Genomic DNA, 15,360 nt, shown 5'->3' on the forward strand with positions numbered 1-15,360 from the left:
TAATCTGTTCCGCTTCCTTCTTGTTCACACAACGAAGCAGAGTCGAGTCATGGTTGCGCTTGTACAGGATTCCGTTACTCAGGAAGAATTTGGCAGCAAATCTTCTTAGAAACATTCTATCATTAATGGATGCCCCTTCAGGATACTCCTGGGCTTCGAGATATCTTTTTACTTCATGGAACCATGGTTTTTCTTCCACTCCTTCAGTATTGACCTCATTGCAATAGGCTGGTTCATCCTGTCTGTAAATGGTAATCATTGGCGCCTCATTGTCCCACCTGACTTTGAACATAGATGACATGGTAGCTAGGGCATCAGCTAGTTGATTTTCTTCTCGCGGGATATGTTCATAAGTGATTTCTTCAAAGTAAGGAATCAAACTCAGCACATATTCTTTGTAAGGAATTAGATTCGGGTGCCTCGTGTCCCATTCCCCTTTAACTTGATAAATTACAAGGGCCGAGTCTCCATAGACCTCCAGGAACTTGACTTTCAGATCGATTGCAGCTTTGAGACCCAGAATACATGCTTCATACTCGGCTATATTGTTAGTGCAGTTGAAACATAATCTGGCAGTGAATGGTGTATGTCCTCCTGCAGGAGAAATGATTACAGCTCCGATGCCATTGCCAAGCGCATTAGAGGCTCCATCAAAAACCATAGTCCATCGGGATCCTTGCTCGGGTCCTTCCTCCGGTCCGGGTTGTTCGTAGTCAGTAACTAGCATGATATCTTCATCTGGGAAGTCAAAATCAATGCTTGATAATAATCCACTGCTTGATGAGCCAGATGATCAGCTACCACACTTCCTTTGATTGCCTTTTGCGAAGTGTACTGGATGTCATACTCTGTTAAGATCATTTGCCATCTTGCTATTCTTCCAGAGAGGGCAGGTTTTTCGAACACATATTTGATAGGATCCATTTTGGAGATCAGGAAAGTGGTATGGTTTAGCATATACTGTCTTAGCCGGCGAGCCGCCCATGCCAAGGCACAACAAATTTTCTCGAGCAACGAGTATCTTGTTTCACAATCGGTAAACTTTTTGCTAAGATAGTAGATTGCATGCTCTTTTTGGCCAGACTCGTCATGTTGCCCCAGTACACACCCCATTGAATCTTCTAACACTGTTAGGTACATTATCAGAGGTCTTCCTTCCACTGGCGGTAACAAGAATGGTGGTTTTTGAAGATATTCTTTGATCTTATTAAAGGCTAATTGGCATTTGTCATTCCATCTTTCCACTTGATCTTTCTTCAACAATTTGAAGATTGGCACACAAGTAGTAGTCATATGGGCAATAAATCTGGCGATGTAGTTCAGACGTCCCAAGAATCCTCTGACTTGTTTCTTGGTACGGGGTATGGGTATTTCTTGAATGGCTTTGACCTTGGCAGAATCAACTTCAATACCCTTGCTGCTGACGATGAAACCTAAGAGTTTACCGGATCTTACTCCAAAGGTACACTTGTTCGGATTCAGTCGCAACCTGTACTTTCTTGAGTCTGTCAAACAACTTGTGCAGATGACCCAGATGTTCTTCTTCGGTGTTGGACTTTGCAATCATATCATCCATATAAACCTCTATTTCCTGATGAATCATATCATGGAATAGAGCTACCATTGCGCGCTGATACGTTGCTCCTGCATTCTTTAAACCAAAGGGCATCACTTTGTAACAAAAGGTTCCCCAGGATGTTGTGAAGGTTGTTTTTTCCATGTCTTCGGGCGCCACCTTGATTTGATTGTAACCTGAGAATCCATCCATAAAGGAAAATATCTTGCATTGTGCAGTATTGTCAACCAGTACATCGATGTGAGGTAAAGGGAAATCATCTTTGGGGCTTGCCCGATTCTGATCTCTGTAGTCTACACACATTCTGACTTTCCCATCTTTTTTAGGCACAGGCACGATGTTAGCTATCCATGGAGGATAACTCACAACTTTTAGAAAACCAGTGTTGAATTGCTTCTCAACCTCGTCTTTGATCTTCTTGGACATATCAGGCATACTTCTCCGCAGTTTCTGCTTAACTGGAGTGCTTCCTTCTTTGATCGGCAGGCGATGAACCACAATATCCGTGTCGAGACCAGGCATGTCTTCGTAGGACCAAGCGAATATCTCAACGTAGTCTTGTAACATTTGAATTAGTCTTTGCTTGACACTGTCTTCTAAATCAGCCCCTATCTTGACTTCTTTCTTTTCTTCGTCACTGCCCAGGTTGATAACCTCAATTGGCTCTTCATGCGGTTGTATAGTCCTTTCTTCTTGTTCTAATAGCCTTGCAAGTTCCCTAGGTACTTCACAATCTTCCTCACTTTTGTCCTCAGTTTGGTAGATTGGATTTTCAAAGTCATGATTGGCAATAGCAGAATCGTTATCAACAGGATCCAGAGTGAATGTGAATCTGCATTTATTATGTGGGTGTGTGTAAGAACACATAGCTATTTGAAAATGAATAAAGTAAAGAAAGAAACAAAAAGGATCACAAAATTTGAATACGCAAACGTCTCATGATTTTATTGAATGAACATATGATCATGGTATGACAAACCCTTATAAAAAGGACCAGTGTGCTTCGGGCAAGGCACCTGGCTTTTAAGTTCATGGTTCGATAGTACAGGAACCATTTTTATCTTTGAACATATAAACAACGAAAACAGGAAATTGCATTTACTCCTGATCAAAGGAGATAACATCTTCGGCTTCCCAGTTGTTCAATCCATTGTTGTGAGTAGGGAATATTCATTTGCTCTAGTTGCAGTTGTCTTCTTCGTCTTCCACAGCATTGACTTCTTTGGTGACAAGACGGGCTGTTGATCCTTCAGGATGAGGAAGATGCTCTGCTGGATATGAGAGCCCAGGCTGAGGTACCTCTGTTGGCTGAGAGAGATACTCGATAAGATTGTCCCATCCAGTTGGGATGATGTCTTTGATAGAGACTTGTGCATTCTGGGTAGCAGTGTACTGCATCAGAAAATCATTCTCGTTATTTGGTGTTTCCCAGACTTCTTCAGGAGTGACAGGGCTTGTGATTGTCATATTGTCTTCAAAATGTTCATCCCATCCAGTTGGGGTGATGTCTTCAATGGCGATCTGCGAACTCAGGGGAGCGGAATACTTCACCATAAAGTCATACTTACCACTTGGTTCTCCCAGCGTATCCCAGACTTCTTTTGGACTAGGTGGACTTTGGTATTGCTCAGTAATGGAACTTGTGAAACTTTTGTAATCTTCGAACTGATCATCCCATCCAGTCGGGACAATGTCTTCGATGGCAATAAAAGAACTCTGAGGAGAAGTGTACTTCACTAGAAAGTCGTACATGCCGCTTGGTTCTCCCAAAGTATCCCAAACCTCCTTGGAAACGGGTGGAACTTGGTCGTCTTCAATAGCATTTACTCCTTGGCTGATGAAATGTGACATTAATCCTCCAGAACGAGGACTTTGATCATTCTTCTGAGTTCCATTAGCATAGCCAAGACCTAGCTTATCGAACTTGTAAGTTACGTCAAGGAGTTGTCCCCATACTGTGCAACCACCCTCTTCGATCACTGCTTTAGCATCTTTGAGAGAAGCCATAGTTGGAGTTATTCTTGTAGCAGTAGTAGTAGAAACATCAGGAGGGACCACCTCAAAAGATTGGCAGGGGGTTTCGATGAATTCACCATCCATCTCAACAACCTTGGAGTTACTCAGGTGGCTGATCACATATTCTTCTTCGCCATAAACTGTGACGACCTTGCCTTTTACCGAATATTTTAACTTCCGATGCAGGGTAGAAGTTACAGCGCTTGCCCCATGTATCCAAGGGCGTCCTAGTAAACAGGAGTATGCTGGATGAATTTCCATCACGTAAAAGGTAGAATCAAAGATCTGAGAGCCCACTCTGATCGGGAGCTTAACTTCTCCGTATACTGTTCTTGTTGACCCGTCGAAGGCTCTTACCACCACATCGCTTGGTTGTAACACAACTCCTTTGAAGTCAATTTTTTCCAGTACTACTTTTGGTAATACATTCAACGAGGAACCATTGTCTACCAGCACATGAGACAAAGTGGTGCCGTTACATTCGATAGAGATGTGCAGGGCTTTATTGTGATTTTTTCTAGCAGGGGTTAAATCGGCGTCAGAGAAACCGAGACCGTTATCCACTGTTAGATTGGAAACACAATTTTCAAATTGGTCGACTGAAATCTCCTGTGGTACATGTGCAGCTTTCAAGAATTTCATCAAAGCTTTGGCATGAGCTTCTGAATATTTTAGCACAAACAACATCGAGATCTTTGAAGCAGTGTGCCCCAGTTGTTTGACAATATTGTAATCACTTTTGCAGATGATTTTCAATATTTCCTCCATTTCTTGCTTTGACGGATCTTCAACAGTGACGTCCACAGGTACTTGAACTGGTTCAACTAGTGGCTCTTTGCCTCGAGCGTTGATATCTTGATTAGGAACTGGGACCTGGACTGGATTAGTAGTAACATTTGGAGAAATTTCTGGTGAAAAGATCCTTCCACTTCTTGTAATTTTACTAGTGCCCACAATATTATCAATAGTTGGAGTAGTAAAATTCACGGCCTCTTCAGTCAAGGTGTCTTGCTTAACTCCATGGACCTAAACATTAGTGCCATAACTCCACGAGACAGCTTTATCTGAGGAATATGGAAATGGAGCCGGATTGGTAATGATTATAGATGCTACTCTGGGTGTAGCAGAAATCTTGAAGGGAGCCTTGGTAGGGATTTTAGATGGTATGTTAGAAATCACTTAGACATCCTCTATCTTCATCCCATTTGAAAAAACTTCGCACAAATTGTCTATAGAAGGAAGTTTCTCAAACATAATGATACGACGATCCATCCACTTTTGAATTCCTCCTTTCAGATTTTCACAACCATTGGGTAAGTGTGCGCAATAACAGCAATCAGGGTCACAACCTGGAAATAAACCAGCTCGTATTAGCTTACTTTTGACTTCAAGGAGCGGAGTTGACAGCTCTCTCACATCATAGATATAAACAGTGTCCATGATAGCATTAACAGTCTTGTTGTGCTTTGGCATAGGCGCAGTGATGACATTTGGAGTTTCTGGAGGATCGAACTCAATTTCCCCAGCATCTATCATGTCCTGGATTTTATTTTTCAGGGCCCAACAGTGATCTGCGTCATGTCCAGGACAGTTAGAATGGTATGCACATGTTGCGTCGGGGCGATAACTAGGAGAGGAAGTGTTGACATTCTTCGGAGGATCTTTCAATGTAATCATATTTGCTTTTAACAAGTGTTGCAATGCTTGAGAGATTGGCATGTTGATTCTGGTGAAGTTTCTTCTTGGTGCATCTGGTCGACGCGTATACTTCGGCGGTTGATCTTTTTGAGGTGCAGATGCAGAGATCAGAACAGCCCCTACAGATTGGTGATGCTCACTTTTGCGACTTTTCTGACTGTGCAATGTATTGACTTCATTTCTCCCACTGATAGGCCTCTTTGTAGTACCGGAGGAGGAGCGGACTTGAATTTTTCCACTTTGAATGCCGCTTTCGACACGCTCTCCAGTTAATATCAAGTCAGTGAAACCGGACGACGAGCTTCCCAGCAGATGACTGTAGAAAGGGCAAGTTAAAGTGCCCATGAACATGTCGACCAGCTCGCGATCAGATAAGGGAGGTTGAACCCTTCCAGCTAGATCTCTCCACTTTTGTGCATACTCTTTGAAACTTTCTTTTGGTGCCATAGTCATGCCCCGTAATTGAGTACGGGTTGGTGCAAGGTCAGCGTTGTATTGATACTATTTGTAAAAGGCAGCAGCCAAATCTTCCCAGGTGTGAACTTTTGCACTTTCCAGTTGGTAGTACCACTCGAGTTGTGTACCTGACAGACTTTCCTGGAAGAAATGAATCCACAATTTGTTATCTGCCGTATGAGGTAGTATCTTCCTCACATAAGATCTTAGATGCAGCTTTGCGCAAGAGACCCTATCATACTTTGCAAAGACAGGAACTTTGAACTTTGGAGGGATAACAATATCTGAGATGAGTCCAAGATTGTTGAAGTCTAAACCAGGTATTTTTTGTATCTCCATAGCTTTCATGCGTTCTTCCAATTGCTGGTATTTGCTATCACCCTGTTCGTCTCCGGAGTGATAATCTTCTTCATCAGGAGAGAGAGAGAGAGAGAGAGAGTTTGGCAGAACCTTGGTTGCTGTGATTGTCTTCTTGATCACCTTCACCGACTACTTCAGGGATTGGCGCTTTTCTGGGCATCCTGGCTGGGACTCTGACTTTCTTCACGAGGTGACTTAAACCTACAGATCCCTTGGGCTTCTTTTTCTTCTTGGTCATCAAGGCTTTCAGTTCTTGTTGCACCTTTGCTAACTCCAAAATTGCTATCTGAACTTGGGCTTTCTGTGCCTCGAGATTCTTGATGCTTGTTTCGGAATCCATCCCTTCTAACTGAAATAAACAGCGAGGAGATGAGAAACCTGTTATGTGAACCTGTTATGCAATGTTTATGAATGAAATGTATATGCAATGTTTTCAAGGATCTTAGAATTTAGATTTGTTTAAACAAGAGAGAAACAAACATTTATTAGTCAAACAATTTATTTCTCCTTTTTTTTCTTTTGTCTCTTTTTTTCTTTTTCTTTTTCTTTGCCTCTTTTGGGCTTACAAGATAAAACAAAATAAAAGATCCTTCAAGTTTCCCATGGACACTTTCTCTTTGCACCCAGGAACGTGTTGATCTGCTGTTCTTCCTGGAGTTGTCTGGTGAGCTCCAACACTTTTCTCTCATAGTCTTGACAGTGTGCTTTGAAGGTGTCCCTTTCTCCTTTTAGTTGAACCCAAGATTTCTGCAGCTCTTCTAGGTCTGTCGACATGTCCGGATGTAAAATAACTCGAGGTTCGTCCCCTTCGACTTCTGGCTCAATAGTCACAGGTAGGATAGCGGGATATGGCATGATGAACTTCTGAGCACGAGCTCGCACCCATTTGAGGTAAGGCTCCATGGGAATAGAATTCCATTGTCCTAAAGTCTTGCTTTCTACTTTGTAGACACTGCCCCAAGCATGTATAAACCTTCGTCGATATCTTTGGGAATCATCTTCGTAGTGGAACACAATGCCATGGATAATCATGTCATGAGGACCATTTCTTCGTACATTAGGGTACTCCCCAGAATGGTCAATGAGAGTGATGTCTTTTTGAAAGAAGTTGTTCCACCGGATATCTGAATGAGATAAAGACATAATCCTGCGAGACCATTGCATCCTTTGCTCGTTTCTCAACACTGATCAGGGAAGGTGTAATGTAAACCATCTAGCCAGTAGTGGTACACAACACATAAGAGTTCCTCGCTTTTTCATGGTACGAGTGTGTAAAGAATGTAAAATGTCTCCCGGCAAAGTAGGTACCGGATTGCGGGTTAAGAAAATGTTGATAACATGCACACTTATGAATTGGTCGGGATTAAGGAATAAAACCAACCCATAAATCAAAAGAGCCACAACTTCTTCAAAAGCTTGGTAACTTCTATCTTTTAATAGTTATCGAGCCTTTCCCATTAAGAACTTAGCAAGCAAACCCTGGACTCCACTCTTTGTTTCCCAATTGGACTCGATTTCTGACTTTCGTAAATGTAAGGCAGCAGCAATGATTTCAGGCTTTGGAATCTTTTCTAAACCAGTGAAAGGTAATTGATCTCGAACAGGTAACCTAATTAATTCAGAGAATTCCTCCAAGGTGGGTACTAGCTGGTAATCGGGAAATGTAAAACAATGATGTTCGGGATCGAAGAATTGGAACAGGACCCGTATCATGTCTTCTTCAAATTTGGAGGTAACCAAATGGAGTAGGTGACCGTGCTTTTCGGTGAATTGAGCATTTTTTGGAAATTCTGATATTAAGTCCCTAAGTTCAGATGGTACTGTTGAGATGTTGATTCGGATGTAATCTCTGGTAGCGGGAGCCATTACCTGCAACAACAGAACAAAGGTAAACTCTTCGATCCTTGAAATGATTAGTGAGAAAATGATATGTTTATGATGCTTATGATGTCATGATGTCAAACATGTGGAAAACACAAACAAATCAAACAATAGCCTTAGGTTTAAAGGCTTGCATGAGGTTCGTAGGTGATACCCTCCCTACTGAAGTTGAGTTGGTTAAAACCTGTCTTAGAATGGTATTCGGGTTCTATAATCCTTGGAGACAACATCTCAATACCGCACTCGGACGGTCGATCAAAACATTCCTCGAGGATAACCAACTTCGATCAATTTCAAAGCCAGTCACTTAATAGGCCACAAGTCAAGTTCAACTAAAGGTTCTAAGGAAAATTAGTGCTTAATGACATTTCGGAAGCCTAACATACTCCTTGATCGTTTTCAAGGGATGTCAGTACAGACCAAAGTGTCGCACTAACGGTGACTACCAGATCAACTGTATCGGTACATGCCGTACAGTTTCCTTGGTCTATTGTCACATACTTAAGGTATCTCGAGATTCGGGTTAGAATCTTTCACATAAGAAAATCCAAACCCAAACAAACCTTTGAAAAATAGAGCAAACAAAACAAGAAATTGAAAACATCGAAGTGATCTAAACTCTAAGGTAACCCCTTTTGAAAACATTTTGTTTTTGAAATCCCCAGTAGAGTCGCCAGTTCTGTCGTCCTCGGTTTTTTGTGGGATGCGAACTGACTCTTCTTTTATTTTTGAGTTTGTGAAAATCAGAGAGTCGCCACCGACTTTTATTTTATCCAATTAAGGAAAGGTTTATAAAAGAAACAGAAAAAGACCTTAAAGAGATTTTGGGTTCGAGGGTAGTGTCATACCCCAATTTTTGACCTAAGATACCACCTCATATCATTTGCATATGCATCATTTGCATCTCTAACAAATTGCATAGTTTGTGTTTGCTACTTGTGACTCAGCAGGGTTTTAACAAGAAATCACTCATCAGTACAAGTAACAATTAGGGTTTTGTTCTCCCTTCATCTCAAAAGAACCATCTTCATCAACAGTCAACATTTGGTCCTCAAAGATTCATTTCAACAAGCTCAGAGACTTTGAATCAATCAGATTAGGGTTTTGACTGAAGATAGCATACCCCTGACTTTTGCTCAGGATTTGACCTAATGACTTGGGACATGACCTCAAGACCCCAAGTACATCATTTTGACCTAATCTATTGACTCATGACATCTCCTACACAGGGACTGATCAACAGTGAAATTTCAAATCATCAGATTAGGGTTTTTGAACTATCAGGGACTGAAATCAGGGATCACATTTGGGAAACCCTAAAAAGTTCCAGGGAATCACTCAAAGGTTTCAATCATCTTCAAATAAACATCATTGTGGTAGTACATTTGTGATAATCACAGGCATATTGTGAAATGTATACGGTCCTTTTATCAACACTGCATCCTTGTCCTCATGACTCTTGAAGCGAATGATGAAATAAACATCATTGTGGTAGTACATTTGTGGAAGTTAGACAAAGTTCCAAACCCTCACCATGAAGTTTTTCACCATGTTCATGCTCATATCTTCTCCCGAAACATATAATACAAGAGCATTTCCCCAAAATTGGAGCTCTAAGGCCATCTCTTCATCTTCAATTTCAATTTCCACGTCCCCCTTCATGTGCATCGGAGCCATATAGGTCATTACCAGCCCATTCGCAGGGTTACCGTTATCCTTCAGAAGGTTACCGTTATCCTTCAGAATATCCGCCCACAACTTGCATTCCTCTGAAACAGCCAGTGGTGGTGGTTCGGTGTATGATTCTCTTGTATAACAGTCACAATAGGAGATTTTGTATCACAAAATTATGTATAAAATGTTTTTTTTTTGTTGCAATTATGAATAAATGCTGATAGAAAAATAATGTAAAAATAAACTATTTGAACATATTCAATGTAAGGTGTTATTAATTGTAACGTTTGAAGTACTAATATAGACATTAAACCTACATCAAAACTCTGAAGATTAAACTAAAACTAATAATTTTTTTTTGACACAGACTAACCTAATAATTTATCACACGGATGGTTTTGCTCTTTGTCCCTTGTAATCAAGTCCTTTAGAATTTTGGTTCTTTATTAATAATACTTGCTTAAAAAAAAAATTTATCACATGGATTACACGCTAGTAATTTTTTTCTATATAATTTATATGAAAAAATTAATCCAATGAAAATAGGTGAACACTCCCCTCCCCACCTTTGAATTTAGTCAGTTCTCGTATTTTTTAAAATTTGTTTTTGATGGAAATTTAAGAAAAAATTATAAAAACATTAATAATATAATGTTAGAAATTATCTCTTAAAATTTAATTTTAAATAATTTTATCATAGTTAAATATAGAAGAAAGTTATGACAAATTATAGAAATCTTCTTTTTAAGAAAATATTAATTTTTGAAGAAATTTAAAAATAAATAAATAAAAAAGTAACTATGTTATTCTAGAAACTTTTTGAAAAAAAAATATTTCTGATTAAGTTTATTATAGTTAAATATAAATAGAAAATTGTTCAAGAAAATGGTATGGAGGAAATTTAAGAATAAATTTAAAAAATACCTTTGCGGTTTTTAAAACTATTATTGAAAAAAATGTTTTAATTAAATTTATTATAGTGAAATATATATAGAAATTTACTTAAGAAATTTTTTGAGCAAATTTTTTGACACAGACTAACCTAATAATTTATCACACGGATTACACACTAATTTTTTTCTATATAATTTATATGAAAAAATTAATCCAATGAAAATAGGTGAACACTCCCCTCCCCACCATTGAATTTAGTCAGTTCTCGTATTTTTTAAAAATTGTTTTTGAAGGAAATTTAAGAAAAAATTATAAAAACATTAATAATATAATGTTAGAAATTATCTCTTAAAATTTAATTTTAAATAATTTTATCATAGTTAAATATAGAAGAAAGTTATGACAAATTATAGAAATCTTCTTTTTAACAAAATATTAATTTTTGAAGTAATTTAAGAATAAATAAATAAAAAAGTAACTATATATGTTGTTCTAGAAACTTTTTGAGAAAAAAATATTTCTGATTAAGTTTATTATAGTTAAATATAAATAGAAAATTGTTCAAGAAAATGGTTTTGAGGAAATTTAAGAATAAATTTAAAAAATACCTTTGTGGTTCTAAAAACTATTTTTGAAAAAAAAAGTTTTAATTAAATTTATTATAGTTAAATATATATAGAAATTTATTTAAGAAATTTATTTAAGAAATTTATCAATCGGTGTAATGTCATTAAATATCTGTCTTAATTGTATTTCAAATATCCAAAAATGAATGGGTGCAATATACATCCCCTGACAGCAAAATATGAATCACATATCTCTTTCCATATACAAAAATTTGTGCATTAACTCAGGATATTAAAATTTTAAAATAAATAACACCACTTATGAACCACTCTTTTCATCAAACCAAAATCCAACATAAGATATAGTTTTCTACACTCAATTTGTTCCATGGCATCCCAATCCTCCAGCATCTCAGTCACTTCACAAAATCATGGCGATTCATCCAAAATAAAAAATGTGATGGATAAAGAGATTGAACAAGGTCAATCTTCAAAATCTGATTCCAACATGCCTATTGATTTTGTGAAGCTACCGAAAGAGGATTCGGTTGACGCGTCAACGGTGCAAGAACACAATTTTTTTAGCCCTATTCAAGTTCGTCGTTCGTGGTCCGATTCTCCTAATGCTGACAATGAAAAGAAAAAAGAGAAAACCATTGGAGAGAAGAACTCAGAGTCAAAGACGTCTTATCCATGCAACTTTTGCATGAGAGAATATCCTACTTTACAAGCGTTAGGAGGGCACCAGAATGCCCATAAAGCGGAACGTGCTTTACAAAAGCTGCGCGAACAAAGGTATGGTGCTTTAGGGTTAGGACAAACTTACTTGAACCCTTGTTTTCGTTATCCTAGTGCTCTTTATTCACCCTATGGATCACTCGGGGTTAGAATGAATTCAATGATTCAAAAACCATCTTTCTTTAGCCCTAGGGTTACACCACATAATTTTGCATATGGTCATGGTGGTATGTATTTGCAAGAGAGATTAAACCCTTCCCTTGTTAATTTGAGAAACAGTATGGAAGGTAGTAGCAGGGTTGGAATTCCAGGTCTTGGAGGTGCAACTTCTTCTAGAGTTGAAAATGATGCAAATAACAAAATTGCTGCTTTTCTAAAACTTGGAGAGTCTTCTAAAGATGTTGCCACAAGTTCAAACTTAATTATAGAAAAGAATTTTTTTGTCAAAGATGATATTCTTCAACCAAAGTTCAACACTGAAGATGATCCCTCAGATACTGAATCTTCGGGGTTTGATTTGACACTTAAGCTTTGAAGAAGTATCTATATTATGTTTATTTCTTTTTGTTATGTCAAACTATTTTGAATTCATTTAAATTATGTTGTGGTATTCCTATCTTATTTCCAAGAGTTATTAATTTGATGTGATTTCTTAAATTTTATTTTGATTTTACCTTGACTATGTAGGTTTTTTTTCTTAATCATATTAGTTCGGTTTAATTTGTTTCCAAGAGGTAATTAAAAACCCAACTTGAAGTATTAATGTGATATTTAAAATAAAAACAGAAGTGTATGCGACTTTCAATATGTGAAATTTAAGGCGGCAATGTTAGCAAACTATCAAGATATAAGAAATCACTTTTCATAAAAATCTGAATCACAATATAAATAAATTTTAACAACTTCTCTTCTATGAAGTAATAATTCTATAGGATATTTAACCTTTCTCTTTCCTGGCTCTGCTTGGTTTTGGTCTTTCTTCTCTTTTGAAAAGTTTTGTTTGTCTTTTTCCTGGTTTTCTTGGTCCTTCGAATCTGGTTTTCATCACAGCATGGCAAATTCGAGTTTCGCAGATCTATCAATCGGAGATGAAGGTGAGGAGGATGGTTTTTGCTTCGATGTGGAGGGGGAGAAGGAGATAACGGAGGAGTTAGGTTTGTGCCTTATAGGACGGTTTCTTTGCGATAGGCCAATCCACTTTATGTCTATGAGGTCAAGGAGGCGGATATCATGCGGCCTCTCAAAGGAGTCAATATCAAAGAAGCGAATGGTCTGTAGACTCTGTACTTGTTCCAATTTGCTCATAAACTGGATCTAGAAGCTGTTCTTAATGGATGCCCCTGGACCTATGATGGTCATCTTCTAATACTGGAAAGGATGCGTATTGGTGTGCAGATAGAAAACATAGCACTTAATGAGGTGGATTTCTGGGTGCAGATTCATAACCTCCCTGCAGGACTTATGATGGAGAAGGTAGGAAAGACGTTGGCAAATTTTATTGGGTCTTTCGTGGAATATGACAAGAATAACAATACAAGTTTTTGGAGACAATACATGAGAATCCGAGTAAGAATCGACGTGCGTAAACCTCTGAAGCAAAATACTAAAGTGAAAAATAAAGGAGGGGAGTGGTGCACTGTTAAATTTAAATATGAGAAGCTAAGCTTATTTTGTTTTGTGTGCGGTGTCCTGGGCCACTCTGAACAAAGATGTAAAGTCAGGTTCGCATTAGAAGAAGATGATGGAATTAGGGAATGGTCTTCTGATATTAAAGCCGATACAAGGAGATATGGTGGAAGCGGTAGCTCATCGCGGTGGCTGAAAGAAGAAAGAAGTAATGATCATGGAAGAGATGCAAATGGTGATGTTCAGGAGCGTGAGACTCAGGCCAAACCGGGTGCACGTGAAGACGATATCAGCATGCAGCGGGGCCCACCAAAATTTCCCAACGTGAAGAGCAATATGCCTGAGTCAACTCAATTCTTTAAAGGCAATTCAATGGTCTTTAACGGCTCATCATTAGGAAATCATGGAGTTATTAATAATTTGAATACTGGTCCCACAAGAGCTGGTCACGTAAAAGAGCAAATCATGGCCTTCCAAGAATGTTTTCCCCAACAATTAAAGTTGCCCAATCAATTATGTACCCCACCTACCCCACCTAGCCTATCGCACAACAATTCAATGCCGCAAAATATTCTTTCCAATAATAAGGGAGCTTTGATTCAGTCAAACTTGAATAGCAAACCCCTTGCGGACCCCACCCAAACAACAACACACGTTGATCTTAGCCTATCTCATCCACAAAACTTGAATAGCAAACCCCTTACAGACCCCACCCAAATAACAACACACGTTGATATTAGCCAATCTCATCCACAAAATCCCACTAACACTTTTTTAGTAACCTACCCACCAAATAATCCACCAAATAATACCCCTCTAAATAAACCGCAACACCTTATGCTATCAACCAATTCTCAGCTTGTGCTATCCCAGCCTACACGCACACAAATATCCCTAAATCCTAAACCTTTCAAGTTTAAAACAAAAACACACATTTCAAAACCAAGCCTAAACTCTCAAAAAAAACCCAAACAAACCAGATACAGTGACCTTAGTGTGGAACCAAACCTTACACAAATTCCTGTTATTTGTGCCAACAGCCTACCAACCCAATCTTTTGCTCAAGTGGACCAGGTAGAGAATGAACCTGGTGAAAAGAAGAGAAGACGGGAAGCAGTTAATGATAAGGATAAGGATACAGTCAATGCTGAAGTTAAGCATCATTTTTTATCGGCAAGTCCTGGCAGCCAGGACTGCCGGGACTCATGAAAATCTTGAGTTGGAATTGTCGGGGTTTGAGCAACCCGCGTGCAATTCCGAATTTGAAAAAGCTGGCTCAACAGCACCGGCCGGATATAATATTTTTATCGGAAACGTTGGCTAACAGTCGGAGATTGGAAACAATTCGGGTTACGTTAAAGTTCGAAGCTTGTTTGGTGATTGATGTGGAAGGTCGAAGTGGTGGTTTAGCTGTTCTTTGGAGGAAGACGGGTTGCTGTAGTGTGATAAACTTTTCAAGAAACTTTATTAATCTGGTTATTAAGGATGAGAATCGTGGTGATTGGCGGTTGACGTGTTATTACGGTTTTCCTGAAAGAAACAGAAGAAGACTTGCGTGGGATATGCTAAGGGACATTCGTAATATGTCGGATTTACCGTGGTGTATCATTGGTGATTTCAACGATCTTTTGTCACAAGATGATAAGCACGGGATGCATAATCATCCAAATTGGCTCTGTACGGGATTCCGACAAGCGGTGAGTGATTGCGATTTGATTGATATAGCTCTTGAAGGTTATCAGTACACGTGGGTTAAGAGTCGCGGCTCTGTACATATGGTCGAAGAGAGGTTGGATCGAGCTATGGCGTCGCCGAGTTGGTTAGCGCTATTTCCAAATGTTTCGCTGTTAAACCTCATGGCAGCCCACTCTGACC

The 15,360-nt window shown here is 38.8% G+C and overlaps 1 protein-coding gene across 1 annotated transcript; it reads left to right on the top strand.

The window, feature by feature from the left end:
- The first annotated feature begins 11,509 nt into the window (after window positions 1-11,509).
- On the top strand, window positions 11,510-12,394 carry LOC131659645 (uncharacterized). Its single transcript, XM_058928804.1, has one exon. It carries the CDS (start codon window positions 11,510-11,512, stop codon window positions 12,392-12,394), a length of 885 nt encoding a protein of 294 aa, XP_058784787.1.
- Window positions 12,395-15,360: the final 2,966 nt, after the last annotated feature.

Source organism: Vicia villosa, linkage group LG3, assembly GCF_029867415.1.
Source record: "Vicia villosa cultivar HV-30 ecotype Madison, WI linkage group LG3, Vvil1.0, whole genome shotgun sequence".
Classification (NCBI taxonomy): Eukaryota; Viridiplantae; Streptophyta; class Magnoliopsida; order Fabales; family Fabaceae; genus Vicia; species Vicia villosa.